Source organism: Octopus sinensis, linkage group LG22 (assembly GCF_006345805.1).
Source record: "Octopus sinensis linkage group LG22, ASM634580v1, whole genome shotgun sequence".
Classification (NCBI taxonomy): domain Eukaryota; kingdom Metazoa; phylum Mollusca; class Cephalopoda; order Octopoda; family Octopodidae; genus Octopus; species Octopus sinensis.
In genome coordinates this window covers 12,120,313-12,141,244 of record NC_043018.1, presented here as the reverse complement: position 1 = coordinate 12,141,244, position 20,932 = coordinate 12,120,313, and the positions used below count along the sequence as shown (strand labels likewise).

Below are 20,932 nucleotides of genomic sequence, written 5' to 3'. Positions count from 1 at the left end.
AGGCTTACAACCCAAAGAAGGCTTAGCTGTGGCCATCCTATATTTTCTAGGAGTTTTTTTTTTTCACGCATAATGTATCTAGGAGTACATTATCTAATGTCTCAGTGGAATTCCACTGAGGTTGACTTTGCCTTTCATCCTTTGTAGTTGATAAAATAAGTACCAGTTGAACACTGAGTTGATGTAATCAACTTACGCCTCCCCTAAAAATGCTGGCCTTGTGTCAAAATTTGAAACCAATATAAACTGAACATGAAAAACAAACATTAAAATAATATATGTATATTTAGAAAGAGTAAAATGCATTTGTGTCTGCTGTGGCTGGTCATGTGATAGCCGTGGCTGGTCATTGTCATACAAGCAGCGTCATTCGTCCCAGCGTCCTCTGAGAACGTGTTTAGCCATAGGGAAATATCTTGCTTGGAAATTGTTGTGGGTTGACAACAGGAAGAGGTTCCAACCACAGAACATTTGCCTCATTATACTCCATCTGACCCATGCAAGCATGGAAATGTAGAGGTTAAAATGATGATGATGATTTGTGTGCATGTATATACATATATATATATATATACATATATATATATATGTATATGCATGCAATGATGTAATGTGTGTGTCATTGCTTTTGCTTTTATGGTACAGGTTTCCAGCACATTCGAATGTTTGACATCAATTCCAAGAGTTCAAGCCCATTAATAGATTATGAAGGTTTAAGTAAGAATGTTACTGCTGTTGGATTCCAAGAAGATGGTAAATGGATGTATTCTGGTGGCGAAGACATGACTACCCGAATATGGGACCAACGGTGAGTGAAGATGGGACCAACATTTAAAAAATTTTTGTGTATCTTTTTTGCCCTAACCTTCGATTTGTTTTGTCTTTAATTTACGTATTGACTCCCTGTCAAGACACAAGAAAGATGTTGTATCGCAGACCTACCCAAATTGTGCTGCCTGGTTGAGCCTGTTCTGGTCTTTCTGACAATCATGCCACCATTCGTGATTCCGATCCTCCATTGCATTCAGCCGGTCAATAAGGCAACATTTTATGTCTGTACAAAACTAGTCAATAAGGCAACATTTTATGTCTGTACAAAACTAGTCAATAAGGCAACAGTTTGATGGACGCTTGACCTATGCTGGAGTGTCCACAGTAACATCGTGAATGAGTTTGTGCTTATCTCTGCCGTAATGTCCTGTGAAATGTATGCATCATCAACAACATCACGATGCCAGCATAAGGAAAATAGTTGGTGATGATGATGATGAGTGGAAGAGGCTGGGTATAAACATTCTGAAAGTTGCCCTTCTCCCCAAACCCTTGACTAAACATTGTTGTTTAATCCCAGGTCAACATTTATAGTGCTAACTTCTGATCAAAAGTACTTCCATTGTGGCCATCCCACCTTTCATCGTATATCTAGGACAACATTATCTACTGTAGTCTTTAGGTCGTTTTGTTTTAAGACAGTACAGTGTGGTTTGCGGGAGATGTGACTGCTATTTCTAGCAGGTTGAGCAACCTCATAATGACTTCCTCCTTGGTTTATTTCTGTGGCTGTGGATTTCTTGTTCAGGCTGGGTGTCGATTTCACGTGAGGCGAGGTTCAAAAAGAGTTTGGCCTTTGTCCTCCCGCCCCTCACTGACTCACTAAACAAACAAAAAGAGAGATTTAAATATATATACATATTGTATCAATGGTTCTGTTGACATATATTTTACAAGGGAAGGTTGGATTTGGTCCAATGGTTCGTTTCAAACTCATAAGCGACAACATAACATATTTGGCTGTTTTGCTTTAAAATTCTTACTTTGTTCAGTCATGTAAAACAGTCTCCATTTTTGGAATTAACTAGGAAGAGAAATTTGGTAATACTTAAGAAAGGTCATTGCTTCTGAACTGATAAGTATCTATGTTAGACGTTTTCATCATAATGTAACCTCTAAGAGGTCACTGGATCCAACATGTTAGCTTCTATGTAGTTGTACAATCCAGTGAGGTAGTCTCCATATAACTACTTGACTTGCTTGAAATAGCAACCAATCTAAGTCAAATCACACTGTCCACCTTAGCAAAGAAAGGATATATTGAATGCTACCAGAGAAAACACTGAACCACTTGGATTGAGTGGTTTTTCTGGGGTACCATTTTACAGCTGTATGCCCTTTCTGTCACTAACATTTGTCAATAAAGTACCAGTACTGGGCTGGTACTTCATTCATTGAACCTGACAAGTCATTGAAAGGCGAAATGAACCTCAGGAGGATTTGAACTCAGATTGCAGAAACCTGGAGTAATTATTGTAATTAGATGTTTTAATGACTTTGCTAATCAACTGTATTAAAACAGTAATAACTAAAATATTAAGATAAACTCTTTATGGTGAGGAGGTGGTTAGGGTAAATGGAAAGGTAGAAGAAAAGGGATATCCACCTATAAAATAGATGAACATATTTCATCCTGCCTTTTTTTAATATGTGAGCTGGCAGAAACGTTAGCATGCCTGGTGAACTGCTTAGCGGTATTTCGTCTGTCTTTACGTTCTGAGTTCAAATTCTGCCGAGGTCGACTGTGCCTGTCATCCTTCTGGGGGCGATAAATTAAGTAAAAGTTGCGTACTGAAGTCGATCTAATCAACTGGCCCACTTCCCCAAAATTTCGGGCCTTGTGCCCAGAGTAGAAAAGAATATTGTCATTTGATTTTATGTTTTAGGTCTCGAAATCCTCAAAGTCAAAGAATGTTTGCTGGGAATGCTCCTGTGAATTGTGTATGCTTACACCCTAACCAGGTAAATTATTATTGTTGTTGTCATTACTACCCCTTCCCCTTCCTCCTCTTGTGGTGGTGGAGGTTCTTTTCATCTGGGTTACCTATGTCACTTTTCAGCTCCTTCCTTACAGATGCAACTCTTCCTTCAACCCATGAGCTGTTCCAAGTATTTCTGCCAACTGTGTACTTTCTATGAAGTTTGGTATTTTCGGTTTTACATACCAGAACATTGCTTTCCTTGTGATGGTCCCAAATGCACTGACCATGATTGGTATCACACTTACTTTTGAGGCTTTATGGATGTATTTCACTTCCAGTGCTTGCTCTTGGTACTTTTCAACTTCCTTGTTCTCTGTCTTCACAATATTCCGGTCTTCCGTGATGTCTGGTCTGTTCTGTTGCAGCTTCTTATCTGTGTAGATAGGAATATCCCACCTGAGTTTCACCTGATCAGTTTCCTTTACTGGCAAAGGTCAGTGCTCATGCCCCTTGCTGGGACATTCTAGTCCACACTTCCTGCACAACTCCCATTGTATTCCATAATGCCACTTTGTCACGGCGCCATGGTTGGTTGGTTGGTTTTATGCATGTGGCGCTGCATGCGAATGATATAGCAACACCAGGCAACATTTAATAGTAACTTTTATTTCACTGCATGAGTAATATCTAAGTTGGTCATGGATTATAAAGTTTCAACATCAAGTCCATACAACTGAAGGAATAATTCTGCAGCATTTATAATTAGTTGATTACAAAATTTATAATTGGTTGATTGCAAAAGCTCTGTACAAATAGTAATGGAGATAAGCTATCATCTTGAAATATACTTTACCTGATGTTCACCTTCCCAAGTTTTTGCTTTCCTCCAATCAGTTCCATATTCCAATGTTTCATATTGTCATTGACCATTTACTCCATATTTTCTGCCACTCCAACAAGTTCAAAATATAAAATGAAATTAAATTCAAAGATAGGAAACGCTGAAACATTCAAAATTAAACCGGAATACCTGTGTTTCTTTCCAGGTAAAACGATCTCATCAGTCTTCAGTCTTTCACAAAAAGTAGCAGAAGGAAGGAAGGAAAGAAAAAAGAAAAAAAAGGAAAAGAATTATTCCGTCAAAAAGTTTAGTATAAATATGGTGGAATTCAAACTGCCATTTTATTAATTCTTCAGACTGAGATGTCAACAGTTCATGGGTTTCTGAGGAGTCAAAGTGCAGTGGGTTGAAGGTATTTTTTGAGAATGTGCCCTTTCAGATCTTCCTCAAATCTACACCTGTTTGATGGGAAATGCTCCACAAGTTCTGTGGAACCTCTGTTATTGTGCCTGAATTATAACAGAAATGTTACGAATTACACAGAAGGAGGGACCTGTAAGGATTCCCTTTTGGTGTATGCAGCAGAATGTACCAAACGCAAAATGATTTTTGTTGGTTGCACAACAGAATGACTACAAAAAAGATTTAACAGACGCAGGTATGAAGTCAGGCACAATAACAGTGGTTCCATGGAACTTGTGCAGCATTTCACATGAAACAGGTGAGGAAGACCTGAAGATGCAAATTCTCAAAAAATATCCTCACTCCGCTGCTCCTTCAGTCTTCAAAACCCGTGAGGATAGATTTATTTGTAAAATGGTGACATATTAGCTTGGAAGAATTAATAAAACGGCAGGTGAATTCCATCATATTTATAATAAACTTTTTGACTGAATAATTTTTTCTTCAATTCTTTTCTGTCTTTTTTTCTTTTTTTCTTTCCTTCCTTCCTTCTGCTACCTTTTGTGAAAGGCTGAAGACTGATGACATCCTTTTACTTGGAAATAAACACAGTTATTCTGGTTTCATTTTGAATGTTTCAGCGTTTCCTATCTTTGAATTTAATTTCATTTTATATTTTGAACTTGTAAAAGACACACAGAGTGTTGAAATATTGCTCATTTGTTTCATTTTCATCTGAAGAAACAGACTCAAATCTCTATTACCGAAATAACAGTCACACTCTTCTTGTCTCTTTACATTCGTGAATCTTGAAACTTGAATCTTGAAATATTATTATCATTATTATTATTTATTGTTGTTGTTTGATGTTGTTTATCATTTTTTATAGGGTGAGCTTTTTATTGGTGATCAGAATGGTGTGATTCACGTGTGGGATCTGAAGAGCAATCACAAAGAACCTTGTGTAAGTTCTTGTTACTTTTGATATTATTAAGTTACATGGGACAGGTTTTTGAGATTCTAGAGACCTAGTAGTTGTTGCTGCTGTCCTGTTCTTGGCCATCTTTCTCAGAGTAGACCCCTTACAATGACCAGTACTCCAGCTGTGAACATCCTGTCATCTTTAACATGGTGTAATTTGGAGATTTAGCTGATGTCTCGACCAGGTCAAGCAAGTACATAGAGGTTCTCTCATTGGCTTCTTGGATCTGGGTTTGATTTGAACGGCTGAGTGATGGTTGCAATAGCACAAAATTCGTTTTGAGTTTAAATCTATAAAAGATGGGTTTTGATGCGTATGGGGCAGTATACTGAATTTCACATAGCCTCAGTTCACCTAGAGGTGAGGTGGTACATATCATCTGAGAAAGATACTTGAGAGAGACAAACAGGCTATCCAACATTTACCCATCAGTTCTGTGACATCATGGAACAGGATTTAAGCAGTACCCTTTGAAAACCTCCTTGGTTGAGGTGCTTAGCAAACATTCAATTCCTTTGTAGAAGCTTATTTAGAACTGAGTCAGAATTCAAGATATTGTAGTCCAACCCATGCTAGCATGGAAAGTGGACGTTAAACGATGATGATGATGATGATGTCCTTAATGCTTCCTTTCCTGATACTGAACTGACCATTTTTTCCCAGTTCTTCCTCCTTTGTAATTTTCTCTGTGGCACAAGTTTTTACTGCAGATATTGATTTTCTCAAAACGTCGCCCTTTTCAAGCCTAGCCAGGCTCTTGGGCCCAGTTTCCCAGTTTCTATGGTGTATGTGTTCCCCCCAGCTGGATGGGATGCCAGTCCATCGCAGCATTACTCAAGAAAGAGTGAGAGAAAGTTGGGGCGAAAGAGTAAAACAGGGGTCACCACCACTCCCTGCTGGAGCCTCGTGGAACTTTTAGGTGTTTTCGCTCAATAAACACACTCAATGCCTGGTCTACGAATCGAAACCGCGATCCTCCGACCGCAAGTCCGCTGCCTTAACCACTGGGCCATTGCACCTCCACATTGATTTTCTAACTGAACACATTAACCACATCAATCTCACTAGTCTAGGAGTGTGGGCCTTTAAAGATTACAGTCACTACCCGTCCTCCAATTTTTCTGATTAACTTATGAAGAAATGTGTTTTTTTGTCTTCTTTCTTTTTTACAACTGGATCCCCTTTCCAACTACGAAACAATTCCAATGTAAAATGGAAATTACACCATTCTTGTCGTTCAGGATCCACTGAGACTACCAGAGTTATGGCTGTGGTACTTATTAAGTTTTTCAACTCATGAGTTTGTTTATTAGTCGTCAGGTATCTCATTAAACTTCAGAGCCATTTCAGGCATTTATGAAGTCTGTGCGTTATTAGCCATTCGTTTCGTTGGCTAATCTCATGCCATGGCCATTTGGTCTGATGTGATTGGAGACAATTTGGTGACATCAACAATAATAGGCTCTCTACTCTCCAATAATGAAGAAAATCTGACTTTATGTAGACTTGAGTCGGTTGAAAGACTGGACAATATAAATGGGAACAGCTATACTCAGAGGTTAAATATATTTCATGACCTTTGACCCTTTAGCATTCAGATTATTCTGTCAAATGCAATACTTGTTCATTCACATTATTTTGAATTAATCATTCATTATCTTGAGGCTTCAAGATGACGATGTGATTGTTCGTTTTTAGAATAACGTTGTAGGGTAGGTGTGAGAGGCCAGATCTGACCAGTTTGAACTTTAAAAAAAGTAGAATATTTGGGCTGGATATGGCTGGTTTAACTGCCAAAGGGTTAAATGGGCTCCCTTTAACTTATAAAACCAACTTGGTCTCAATTAAGGTCTCAAATAACAGCACCATTCAGTGTATGACTTTGCTGTTAAGAAGTTCACTTTGCAACCGTGGGGTTCTGGGATCAATTCGGGAACCATGTGGCTTCAAACCTGTGCTCTCCAGATGAAGTCTGAGTTATAATGTCTCTCTCTTATCAATTCTGCCATCAGAAATACAGTGAACCAGTGATTGGTCCATCGGAAACCTGTAATCAATGACACTATTGTTTATAAGTTGTGATACAAAATAAATAAATATATAGGTGTGGGCATGGCTGTGTGGAAAGAAGCTTGCTTCTCGACCACATGGGTCCAGGTTCAGTCTCACTGTATGGCACCTTGGGCAAGTGTTTTCTACTATAGCCTCGAGCCAACCAAACCCCTGTGAGTGGATTTGGTAGACAGAAACTGAAAGAAGCCCGTCGTGTGTCTGTCTGGTTGTCAAGCAATGGTGGGGAGACAAACACAATGCTGGTGTGTTTATGTCCCTGTGACGTAGCGGTTTGGCAAAAGAGACCAATAGGATATGTACTAGGCTTATAAAGAATAAGCCTTGGGGTCAATTTCTTCAACTAAAACCCTTTAAGGCAGTGCTCCAGTATGGCTGCAGTCAAATGACTGAAACAAGTGAAAGAGTAACAGAATATAAGGGATAGTACTGCTGTTACACACTTTTACACCCAAGACTGAATCCTGAAGAAGACCATCAAATTACTTGACAAAGACTCACTCTCCAACATAGCACAACCTTTGCCCCACTGACATGTTGCAGTCTCACTTTGACATCTGCTTCCAAACTGTCTCATTTGAAACAACTAAGTCATATGGCAGACCACCTTGACTGTTTCGTCACCCCTTCTCTTTCTCACTCCTTCTTTCTCAGAACATTTAACCTTCCTTTTTAACCCTGAATACATCAACTTGCTGTTCATGTGTTTAAGCTAAACATAATCTGCGTAAGTTTCATCAGTAGTTTGAGACGGGTAGAACAAACAAGGGTGTCATAGAATTGGTATTCTGTCAAAGTTTTAATATTTTCATATTTTTTCTTCCTTTTTATTTTGATTTAGATTCCTGAATTGGATGCTTCAATCCAATCCATCTGTATAGACCCAATGGGAACTATGATGGCATGTGTTAATAATAAGGTGAGTAGATGTGGTAACGATGATGATGTTGATAGTTTTTGAAACTGTATTTTCAATTTCCTGATGTTTTTTAATGCAGGCTGTTCAGAAGTGTCCTCGAGCTCATCTGCCGGATTAAAGGTTTCGAATATGGATTAAATGTTTTGGTGGCTTTGAATCTGTTGAGCTCATCTGTCGTTATGTGTCTCTACTTTGAAACTCTCAGACTGTCTATCGAGAGGTAGTCTTTTATTCTTAGATGTACATGACTTCTCTTTTGGTTTTTTGGCTGCAGCTGGCCCTCGTGTCGGTGGCATGTAAAAGCACCCACTACACTCTCGGAGTGGTTGGCGTTAGGAAGGGCATCCAGCTGGAGAAACTCTGCCAAATCAAGATTGGAGTCTGGTGCAGCCATCTGGTTTGCCAGACCTCAGTCGAATCGTCCAACCCATGCTAGCATGGAAAGCAGGCGTGAAATGATGATGATGATGATATGTAGAGAAGCAGCAGATGTGTGTGTATGATTTCGATATGGACATTGTAGTTTGTCTTTTAAGGATCTACTATAGATTCTGGCATCCAGTTTTTGTTAGGGTGTGAGCATGCGCACGTGTGTGTGAAGAGCAAAGGGCCAGCTACTAGAAAACTTATGGTAGTAATTATATTACTGTTGTTGATTGCATTTTGCGATGGAGGGACTGAGCGCTGCTGAGAAGAACTGTTTCTAATTTCTTTATTGCCCACAAGGGGCTAAACATAGAGGGGACAAACAAGGACAGACAAAGGGATTAAGTCGATTGCATCGACCCCAGTGCGTAACTGGTACTTAATTTATCAACCCCGAAAGGATGAAAGACAAAGTCGACTTTGGCAGAATTTGAACTCAGAATGTAACGGTAGACGAATACCGCTAAGCATTTCGCCCGGCGTGCTAACGTTTCTGCCAGCTCGCCTAGCTGAGAAGAACTGTTTCTATTCACTGATGTTGATTGGAATTAAAACAACAAAAAAAGAATCGTCAACACTATGCAATTCATATAAATAGTGATTAAAGCTATCACTCTGTCAGTTACATCAAGTGTTCTAATTGATTCAGTCAAGAGAACATCCTGCTCATGAAATTAACAAGCAAGTGGCTGAGCTCTTCACAGATACACACACCCTTAACATATTCTCTGGGAAATGACACAAAATATGACAAGGCTGGCCCTTTGAAGCGACTTGCTCAAAGACACAAGGCGTTACTGGGCATTGAACTGAAGACCTTACAATCATGAGCTGAATACCCTAACCACGGAATCACATACCTTTACAAATGGTGGTTAGACGATTGCTTTGCAACCAGGTAGTAGTTCTGGCATGATTCCACTGCCTGGCACCGCTTGTGCAATTGCCTTCTCATGAAGCCTTGGTTTGACCAATACTGTGCAAGCTCATAGATGTTGTCCAACATCTCGCTCGTGGTCTACTCCTGGATCTCTTGCAGGTTGATTTCATCCATAAAACCTGTCCGATGTTCTTTTCCGAGACATTCTTACAACATGTCTGAAGTACGAGAGCTGTGATCTCTCAATTTAAATAAGTAGCAGCTCTACTTGGAGCACCCCTCTCACCTCCAAGCTATGCACTTGACCCAGTAATCTTACTCCAAAGACCCTTCAGACCCTTGGCTGCTTGTATTCATGATCCTATTCTTTCAGTTATTACCCAAGATGTTACTACCTTCATCTGAGTTTCTTGCCATGAGGTAGGCTCATCCAGAACTCTTGACAGGAGGAGGTCCAGTTTTTGAAGGCATCTACAGCCAGCACATGTAGGTTTCTCAGGCTTTGTGGGAGAATATTGTAGAACTGTGGGCCCTTGACACCCAAGCAGCTGTTGCAGTATCTGGTCCTGTATCCTGATGGCAACATTGGAATTTTTGCTACTCTGCAGTACCCCTCCCCCCTCCTGTTCTGCTGTTTGTGTAACTGACAATGCCAAAGTTAGGTACAATTTTTTCCAAGATGTTCCAGATGTATATCACTGCATATCTTCCCTGCCATCATTCTAGGGGGTTGTGTCATAACTTTCTTCATCTCTCTCCCAGTTGCTTACACGTCACATTGAGATGATTTTCTTTGTGTTGCTTTGTTGGATTGCTTTGAGTTCCATTGTTAATTTTTTCACTGTGTGGTGACCATAGCTGTGGGCAGTGGCCTAAAACAGCTGAGGACAAATGTCTTCTAGAGGACCATCTTGATTTCCTGTTCTGTTGTTCTATTTTAATTGGATTAATGTAGTTGTAGGGACACTGTCTAAATAAATGATGGGATGGTCACAGGTGCAATGAAGGCAGGTCAGCTGGATGAAGGCTGACCTTTGACTAAAAAGCAACAACTACATTAACAACAAACTCACACTTAAGCAAGGACTCCCTAATCTTGGGGTCTTCAATCAATAGTCTTATTTACGATACCAATAGATCACCTCCACCTTATGAAAATATTATCCACTTTGCCTGGAAGCTATACTGTATTCTTTCACCTACGCAAACTGTCTCTCTCTTTCTTCCTTCGCTTTCACTTTCCCCTCTGTTTTGTTTTCTTCCTCTTTTCTCTTTCTGTTTTCCTCTTCCCTTTTTTTACATTAGTTTCCCCTGTTTAGTTTCTCACTTTTTCTCAGCGACTGCTTTGCCAGACGAATCAACTTGGGAAGGAGTAGGGATAGGAGATGAAGAGGAAGAGGCTCTGCATGTGTGTGTGTGTGTGTGTGTGGAATGCCATAAATGAAAGAGGTCAGCAAAGATAATTAATTATTAATTCTGCTCTTTTCTGTTGCAGGGACGGTGCTATGTCTGGTCTCTGAGTGGCAGCCATAAGAGCGAGTGTTCCTTTCTCCACAAACGAGCAGAGTTTCAAGCCCACAAGCGATATGCTCTCAAGTGTATGTTCAGTCCTGACTCAACGTAAGAAAGACTTTGTTTCAGGCTTTTCTGCTTTCATTGATTTATTGTTCATTTCTATCATTTGCAATTTGCTTTTCACTTTTTTAACATTTTTTCTCTTTCTGTTTATAATTCCATATCCTCATGTATCCTAAGAAGGTGGGATAGTTTTACAAATTTTGACAGTTTTATTCTGTAGATTTTTTCCTGTTTGTTTATAACTAGATGAGTGTTTCTATCTTTATCCACTGAGTTCCAATGAAGGTCACAGCAATATAAAATGAGAAGCAATAGCAGCTATGTACCCTGTACAGGGGTTCTTTTGAACAATAGAGATTAATTAGTGCAAAACATGGAATTAGTCTCAGAAGGAAATCCATTCTGTTGTAATTGTTATTTTCATATTTATGCCACCACTGAGACAATGGGTCTCACAGAGGCAACAGGCCTCGTGGAGGCAACGGGCCTTACAGAAGCAATGATACTGGTGTCATGTAACAGGCATGTAAAAAGCACCATTCGAGTGCTGTGCCTCACAGAGGCAATGTAATTGATCCCAGTGGCACGTAAAAGCACCCATTACACTTTTAGAGTGGTTGGCAGTAGGAAGGGCATCCAACCATAGAAACCATGCCAAATCAGTCTGGTCAAACCATCCAACCCATGCTGGCATAGACAACAGATGTTAAATGATGATGATGATGATAAGTATTCTAACGTCATAAGTATCATAAAATCATCTTAACCTTATAAGAATCATAGCATCATAACTGCAATATGAATATTATGATACAGCTTTAACATTTTAGCTGTGACATAGCTATAATATCATAACAATTATCATCACTTAACTATTTTCATAATTAATGTCTATATGAAGACCAGAAAGCTGTAATTTTACTTAATATGTGTGTAGACACACTAGCTGTGTTCTTTATACAGTAGTAGGTATATAATGTATAGACACACTAACTGTGCTACATATAGTGAAGGCGCATGGCTGACTGATACCACGTCCAGTATATTGTCCAGATGTCTCTTGTTGTGATCAGTGGCTCACTTTCTGTGCTCAGGACACTTCATCAACCAAGAAGGGGTGAAAGACAAGAACTGGCAGAAAGGTGGCTTCAGGCAGTGCAACAAGACAGACTCTACTTTCAATGCTAAGCTGCTTTTGTAGTATCTTGATGAATAAAGCAAATAAATTTCCAAAATATTGCAAAACTTTTGACTCAACACAATATTATAATAATTATCAATCATAAGCCATTTTTGCATTGCAGGCTCTTGGCCACGACTTCTGCTGATTGCTCTGCTGTGATCTGGAAAACTGCTGACTTTTCAAAGTTAACAGAATTGAAGGACAACACTCAGCGCTGGGTGTGGGACTGCGCTTTCAGTGGCGATTCACAATACATAATTACTGGTAAGGCTGTTTCTCTCTCCACCTCTCTACTCTGCCTCCCACTTTTTTTACAAGATCTCCTCAGGCTTGAACATTTTGTTTTTGTTTTGTCATCATCATCATCATCGTTTAACGTCCGCTTTCCATGCTAGCATGGGTTGGACGATTTGACCAAGGGCTGGCGAACCAGATGGCTGCACCAGGCTCCTGTCTAGATCTGGCAGAGTTTCTACAGCTGGATGCCCTTCCTAATGCCAACCACCGGCACGCTCTCTTCTCCTCTATGGTCTTCTTTTACCTCTTGCCTTCTGTATGGCCTACATTTTACCTCTCCTATATAGTCTATATTTGAACTCTCTCCTATAAAGTTTGTTCTATTACAAAACCACATTCCATGTTGATACTTGCTTTTGCATTTTTACTTTTGTTAAAGTCTGATACCAAAAATACAAAACTTCACAGCTCTGAAGTACTGTTCTATTCCTTACTCAAGGCTATTCGTTAAATATGTTTCCTTGTCATCTTAATATATATTATATATATATATATATATATATATATATAAATAAATATCTGTAAATAGTGACAGTTATTTGGTAGCCATGATAAAACTCTGAGTTTCGGATGCCGAGGTGGAAATCCACAGCACCATCTCTTCAGTTATCCGGCCATCGTAAAAATCTTTTTTCGATGGCCAGATAATTGAAGAGATGGCGGTGTGGGTTTCTGCCCTGACATCCGAAACTCAGAGTTTTACCATGGCTACCGAACAACTGTCACATATTATATTTACAGATAAATTCCTCTATTAACATAATATCGAGGTCTCTTTCATTCTTTTGTTGTCTTACCATTTCTATCAATATATATGTATAAATATACATATATATATATATATATGACGCTAAACGATGATGATGAAATATAAATACACACACACACACATACGTGTATTTGTGTCTCCTTGTTTGGATGCAATAGTTTCAAATGAGCGTCACTCTCATTCAAGCAGGCATTCATTTTCAGTCTTCCATAAAAACATGTCCAGCCATAAATCGTGGCTTGGTGACCGAAAGGGAAAATCTCTCTTAACAAACTCCTTTTAACTCCTTTTAAGCATAGAAGTTAAAATGAAATTAAATGGAATTTATTAAAGCATAGATATTAGAATTAGGATTAAATGGGATTAAGATGATAGCACGTAATCTGAAATAATCTGTTCTGTATGTGAGTGTGGTTCTGTGTCTCAGCTAATTTCCATCTTGTTTTATGCTCAGTCTGTTCCAAACTCTTTGAATGATAATAATCGTGCATTTTCTTTGTCTCTTTCCACTCTTTCCAGCTTCATCAGACAATGTGGCTCGACTTTGGAGCGTGGAGAGTGGAGAAGTTCGCAGGGAATACAAAGGTCACCAAAAGGCCATAATCAGCCTGGCTTTTCGGGATGAAGTATTGTCTTAACTACGTCGCAGGGCCTACTAGTAAGGCACGGCTGATACCAGTTTAGTTGTTTGTTTTTTTGATTTTCCACGGGGGTGCAAACCCAACTTGGCTACTAAAGAGAAGTTTATTCGTGGATGTGCACCTGACTGAGAGTTGGTTCAGTCATTTCCTGCACCCATCAGACATTTTCATTTTATTTTATTTGTTTATTATTTTTTAAGACTTTTTTTTTTTTTTTTTTTGAGAAAATGATGTTTACTTAAAGTCTGAACAATTCTGTAACAATGAAGGAGGACAAGGATTTTTCCCCAGGAATTGTTGCAACTGAATTTCATCATTCCGTGGGTAATAGTTCTAAAGCAGTGGAGGCAGGTGTTGGGGAGCTGGTTTCGAGGTGGAAACAAATTTGTTTTTTATACTTTTCTGTTTATATATTTTTGTGTGTTTATCTTCTCTTTAGTGGTGCTTGTTTGTGACCCTTAATTTGCACTGCTGTGATGCAAGTTGTGCAGCGTGGGAATGTGAAAGGGATTTCAAGCATAAATTAAGAGGAATCAAAATTTAAAAAGAAAAAAATTTTTTTTAATTTCATAAAATAATTTTGTGTGTGCATGTGTGTGGGTGTGTATGCTATTTAATCTCTGGTTGGCCCTGTTTGAGCAGACCTGTGCACAAAGGCATTCCAGTTATGACCATTAAAACTTTTTAGAAGTACCTTGGACTAAATTATCCAATTTGTCCTTGGGGTTTTTTTTTTAGACAGTAGAGTATAATTTGAGAGAGATTTGCTGCTATTTCTAGCAGGGTTAATAATGCTGTAGAAGCTGCCACTGTGTTGAGCAAATGTGACAGCTCAGAAGCATGTATGGTAGGTACAGTAGACAGTTGCCTGTGTTGTCATGGCAACTCACAGCATTTAAGCATTTACAATGATGTTTATTATTATGGAAAAAATGACACTTTGGTGTGATGGAACTGATCAATGTAAGATGCAGAAAGTCGGGTTCGGCACCCAAGTACGAAACCATTTGAAGTGGTCGTGATACTTTTTCTTTTGTGGGGACATTTTTTGTACTAAGTTCAATTTAAAATATGTACCAGTAATATAACTAGAACACTTGTGTTGTAGTTGTGGTGGTGGTGGTGGTGGTGGTAATTGCATTGCTGGAGCTGGTAAAGTTTTACTTCCCTTGGCCCAACCCTTTGTCTCTAAAAAGAGTTTGGTGGTTTGGTGAGGAATCCTTCTCAACTGAAATCCTTGTTATATCTCTTGACCACTACCTCCTAACACTATCTGATCATCTGTCTCTAAATTATGTTTGTGATAGATGGTTGGTGGGTGGTCATAGTAGTAGTGATAGTGGAGGGTTGTGGATCTTTTGATAAATGAAATTTAATGTAAGACCAGAAACAAAATGGTTGGTCTTGACTGAGGATCCATTGGTACCGTGTCTGTCTTGGGGGAGAAGAAATTTGGTGGTTGTTATTACTTCTCCTCAGATCAGTCCTTACTGAGCAGACGTACTCAGAAGTATTCCAGCCATGACCATTAGGCCGTTAAGGAGTACATTGGACTACATTAGCTAATGTTTTCTTATTTAAGACAGTAGGGTTGATTTGAGGGAGATTTTGGTTCTATTTCCCCTTGTCTCATGTTGTTTGTGTCAAGTGAAGATTGTTGTGGTGGCTTCCTCCACTTCTTCCTGCAAGTATAGAAACTGAGCAGTTCACATATCTGTTACATCGAGACGTTCTTGAAAGCCCGTCGGGGGCTGATTTTCCATGCTCAAATGAATATATTTCTCATCCTCAACAATTGGTTGTGGATTGCTGCATATCAAAGTGGAGAGCCTCAGTGCTCACCAGACATGATCCCCACCGTTACTTTAATTGAAAGAACGACACACTTGCAGTTATTGGCTGAGAGAGACCAGTATGTTGAACACCTGGAATGCATCTCAGGAGGACTCTGTCATCTCCATCCCATTAACACTGATGCCACAAGCAAGCCCTTTCAGGCTGCTTGCATGTTCAAATGTAGGGGCCAAAGGAGCTGCTCCCTCATATTTAAGCGCCCTTACCTTAACAAACTAAAGCATTGTTAATAATTGTTACTTACGTCTCACACATTTCTCTTTTTAACCTCGAGCATATTTTGGAAATGATGTTTGGCTGAAGGAGGAAGTGCAAACAAGGAAATAAAGACGATAGTAGGGGTGGGGATAATGATAGAAAAAAGTTCGTTACACACTAAAATTTAATTTTAATTCGTGGAGGTGATTTGTACTCACTTTGTTGTTGTTGTTTAATCTCAGACCAGTTCTCATTGAATAAAAATCAAAAATATTCCAACCATTCTCATCCCATTTCTTTCCCTTCTACGACCAAATCATATAATATGTTCTTTTTTTTTTTTCTTAAGATGGTATGTTGTACATGAAGAGGGTTTGGTGTCCTTTCCAGTGAACTGAATGGCTGTAGACTTCCTTGTTGGCTTGTCCTTACGTTGATGTCAGTGTTTTTGGTGGGGAAGAGTGTTGGGTGGGGGTGGGTGAAGGATTTTCAAGAATCTAGGATTGACTCTAATCATTTCTCTAATCATTTTTGCAGCTGACTCCAGCAATTATGTTAATATTAATAATGATGATGATGATGATAATAATAATAATAGTTAGAATCCAGCTGATGTCAAATTTGCCTTTCAGCCTTAAAGAGTTGATAAAATAAAGTACTATACTCAGTTACTGGTGGGAGAGTGATAATTAATCATTTTGACATCCACTTTTCCATGGGCCAAATGGAGTTTACTGAGGTAGATTTTCTGTGGCAAGTTGCCTTTCCTGTCATCGACACCGGTTTCCAAGTGAGGTAGTATTTTCCCATGACCAGACATATTTTTGCGAAATAATGAAAAGGAATGACCCTGCTTGTATGACATGTTGATGTCAAATGGAAACACAAACACCCACGCCCCTGCATGGATTCGTACATATATAAGCAAGCATGTAGGGCGAGTTATGAAGTTCAACAAGTTAAGAGAGTGAAGATATTTTACTAAATGATTAACACAAAAGAAAAAAATGACTATATGAATATATATGTAAAAATGAGAGAGAGAGAGAAACGGTTTTAATAATTATCATAAAGATATTACAAATAAAAAGAACACAAAAAGCTTTGTGGAATTCAGCAACGCAGGGTTTCGTGGCCGCAATATTGACTTTATTTCCTTATTTTCCTCGCTCGTTAAGTCAACAAAACGGTTTTGTGGTTGAGGCAATTGAGCGTATTTTGAAAATGAAAGTAATCAATGGGAAATAATTAATTGTATAGCAAATATTAGGTAGTTAATTATCTCCCCTTGAGAACTTTTTTTTTTCCCCCTTTTACTAAATACTCCACTTTCAAATTTCTATTACATCAAATGCAGTTACTAAATCGTCTTGTTGACCTTACGAGCTTGAAAAAGGGCGAAATAAATTTGATATTTCGTTCGGGAAGCCATGGGTGGCTGAATGTCACGAGGCTTTTTGCATGTTTCTTGTATATATCAAATCCCCATATATCTCAATGAAGGCTTTGCCCTATATTAAAAAATCGTTAGTAATAATAATTGTAAACACAGGCCAGAAGTGTTTAGGGACAAGGGGTCGGTCAGTTATAACGACTTGACTAAACCCTGATATTATTTGAACTAAGAGCATAAAAAATTTTGAGAAAAGAAGGTTTTTGGATGAAATAGACTCTTGACTGGGATTTGAGCTCAGAACATAAAAACTCAGAACGAATACAACAAGGTGCTCTGCCTGATCGAATAATTATTCTGCCATTCCACTCGTTTACGACAGTGGTTTCTTATTTAGGCTCTCAAGGCTAGCACTTTGGCAGGGATGGGATTAGTCAAATAACCTAATCCCTCAAAAAGATTTTTATTAGATTGATCACAGTACTTGACTGGTACTTTATTTTATTGATCTCAGAACATTAAGAGCCTGGAACAAATACTGTCAGACACTATGTTGGATGTTTCTGCCAATCCACTGCCTTTCTAACTATAACAATAGTAATAATATTAATAATAGTAAATGCAATGACTATAGCGCTGACCATGGCAGTTGTTGGTTAGCCCCTGGTCAGCCTCAGTTGTGCAAACTTACGGTCAAAGGCATTCCAGCTGTAACAATTCCATTATTTGATGATTCCTTCCCTTTTTAAGGTTGTATATATATGTGATTTGGTTTCTGATTCTAGCTGGTCAAGTGATCACAAAGGGCTCTCTTGTTAGATTGTGGCATTTTTTATTCATCACTTCAGGTGCTTGAGATTCATTAGGGCTAATTAGCACCTGACTAACATGAACATTGTTAAGAATGGCAGACAATTTGCATACTTGAATCTTTGCAGAGCTCAAAAGTTCCGTCTTGTTATTGATGTTGCAACAGATCCAGTCTCCCTTTCCACCCTAGTTTTTGCCCCAAGGGGTGGTTTTGAGGCCCAATACAGTTCACCAACACTACACAACATTCATCCCTGCTGTATGTGATTTATATTATCCTGTAGGCAGGTCATCGTTAGTAAACTTTTGGTCTCTGATGACAACAATCAGCACCATGGTGGGACCAAATACACAAGTTGTGGTTGAATAGCCCCACAACAGACAGACATGCTCAAAGGTATTTCATCTTTCTCGGGTATAATGTATTTAGAACTACATTATCCACTGTGTCGGTCCCTTTTCTAAAGATGGTAGTCTGATGATATTAAGCAGATTTGGCTGCTATTTGCCAGTTAAGTGAACATGTACAAATACATGTTGGTTCATCATCATTGTTGATTATTAACAATCTTGTAATCATCATTTTCATTATCATTCTTGTAACACATTGGCATTTTAATAAAAAAATGATATTTAAAAGAATTTTGTTTTTTTTTAAATTTTTTATGAGTATTTTGCTCAGATAATCAAATGAAAATACAAAATGCAGGGAGATAAGAAAGAAACATGAAAAAAAATTTTCTAAACTTTGAGAATAAAAACTTTAACATTGCTTAACTCCAGTTCAACTCTGATCCAAGTGTTCCAGCCAGGACCATCATGTCTTTTATTCAAACACTTTTTGCTAAAGAGATATTCTATAGAAATTATAGCCAGCACTGATTTTTGCCACTTTTATCCAAAGCTACAATATCCAATGTCCTGTTTTTGAAGATGCTATGGTATATTTGGGGAATATTTTCTTCATGTTTGCATTTTAAAAGAAACATCTTGGTGGAAATTAAGGCTAAACACTGGACACATCAGAAGCCGTTCTAGTGTTGGCTTCGTTATTTTGATATTACTGTGAATAATCTCTCTTGTGTTTTGCATATCCAAACCTCACATTGAATGCAGTTACTAAACCTTCATGTTTTTACCAGCTTTGTGAATGGCGAAATACATTATTTCAGCCAGAAAGCCCTGCACAACTATTTCACATGACTTTATGTGGTTTTGATAATAATAATAAATGTATGTATTTGAAAGTATGTATGTGCAGGGTCTCATAAATTAAGACCAATTTTAAGCAGTTGACTTAATGGGTTTAATATTTCATTGTTTGACAAAACCTTGCTTGAAAGTCTAATCCTCCTCTTTATTTTTCAGGTAAATAGCGAACTGATTCAACAACAGAAAGTCATGGAACAACAAAGTTTTCTCGCTGACCTCAACTGCTCAATTGAAGCCAACCCATCCATGACAACTCTTGCAAAGAAATACAATGTGTCCCTTTCCACATTGACCAGAGCTGTGGACAGGAACCTTGGACATGACTGGCTCTGTTCAATGGTGCTGTCACCTCATAACGGCCAAAGTTAAAGCAATCAGAGCCAAGAGATGCCCAAAGCTTCTATCATTTATCAAGCATCAAGATGCAGGAAAAACTCTCGTGTTTGTGGATGAGAAGAAGTTCACTATTGATGCTGAGGTGAATCACAGAAATTGTTAAGTAATGGCATACAACCCTTCTGACATCCCCCCCCCCCAGTGTTTGAGACTAAGAATCCTGCCTCTGTGATGGTATTTGGAGCCGTAGCCAGTGATGGAAGTGTCATGGGTCCACACTTCATTGAGTCTGGCTTGAAGATCAGCATAAAGGAGGATCTGGACATCCTGAAGAACTCTCTGTTACCTTAGATGGAACAGAAGTTTGGGCTCAACAATATGGTGCTTATCCAGGATTCTGCACCATGCCATGGGTCAAAAGCAGCACAGGTTTTTCTTGGTGAGAAAGTGTTGTTTTTTTGTGAGGCCCAACATCTGGCCCAGATCTCAACCTTCTCGATTACTTTTTATGGGGCGTACTTCAAGCAAGGACCAATAGTTCACCACACTCAAATGTCAACAGTTTGAAAACCTACAGCGTGCATGTGACATGCAAAATCAAAAGGGCAGAGGTCATGGCAGCTGCAAAAAATTTCATTCTCATATGGGGGCAGTAATTGCCCAAAAGGGTGACCATATGGAATGATAAATGTTCTTCTTGTAATAAATGTTACATTAAAATTATATCCGTCTACTACCATTTTTGCAGTATTTATAACCAGTTTTATGCATTGTAACAATTGTCTCAATTTATCTGCAAGATCCTTTATATGTGTTTATGTTCGTATGTATTTCGATGTATGCAGTGGAAAATGCATCTGGAACAATGCATTGCTCCAAATGGAGGAGAATTCTTTGAAGGCGATAAAAGTGTAAACATGTAAAACTAGGTGAATAAAATAATATTTCAAAATTCCAGTTTTTTGGGGGGTACCCCCTCGTGTGTATATATATATATATATATACACACACATCTTTACTTTTTGCTTGTTTCAGTCATTAGATTGTAGCTATTCTGGGGCACTGCCTTGAACAATTTGTTTTAGTCAAATGAATCAATCTTAGTGCTTAATCTTTTTGTTAAGTTTGGTACTTATTCTTTCGGTCTGTTTTGCCAAACTGCGGAGTTACAGGAATATAAACACACCAACACCGCTTGTCAACTGGTGGTGAGTAACAGACTCAAAGACACATATATACATATATATGTGTGTGCATTCACACATACATACATATACACAACAAGGTTCTTTCAGTTTCCATCTACCAAATACACTCAAAATGCTTTGGTTGGCCTGAGACTATAGAAGACACTTGTGCAAGTTGCCACACAGTGGGACTGAACCCAG

At 38.6% G+C, this 20,932-nt stretch overlaps 1 protein-coding gene across 3 annotated transcripts in view; it reads left to right on the top strand.

Moving 5' to 3' along the window:
- LOC115223161 (target of rapamycin complex subunit lst8) overlaps positions 1-20,298 on the top strand; it is a 42,875-nt gene extending 22,577 nt beyond the window's left edge. For 2 of the 3 annotated variants that reach the window (XM_029793588.2, XM_036512120.1), the window contains exons 4-10: positions 646-808; positions 2,718-2,793; positions 4,886-4,960; positions 7,890-7,967; positions 10,769-10,893; positions 12,156-12,298; positions 13,620-16,072. In XM_029793588.2, the coding sequence (XP_029649448.1) occupies positions 646-808; positions 2,718-2,793; positions 4,886-4,960; positions 7,890-7,967; positions 10,769-10,893; positions 12,156-12,298; positions 13,620-13,738 (779 nt within the window). In that variant the 3' untranslated portion in view covers positions 13,739-16,072. Of the gene's footprint in view, positions 1-645; positions 809-2,717; positions 2,794-4,885; positions 4,961-7,889; positions 7,968-10,768; positions 10,894-12,155; positions 12,299-13,619; positions 16,073-19,364 lie in introns of those variants that run through there. The other variant, XM_029793589.2, reaches the window with a different exon arrangement.
- The last annotated feature ends 634 nt before the right edge of the window (positions 20,299-20,932 follow it).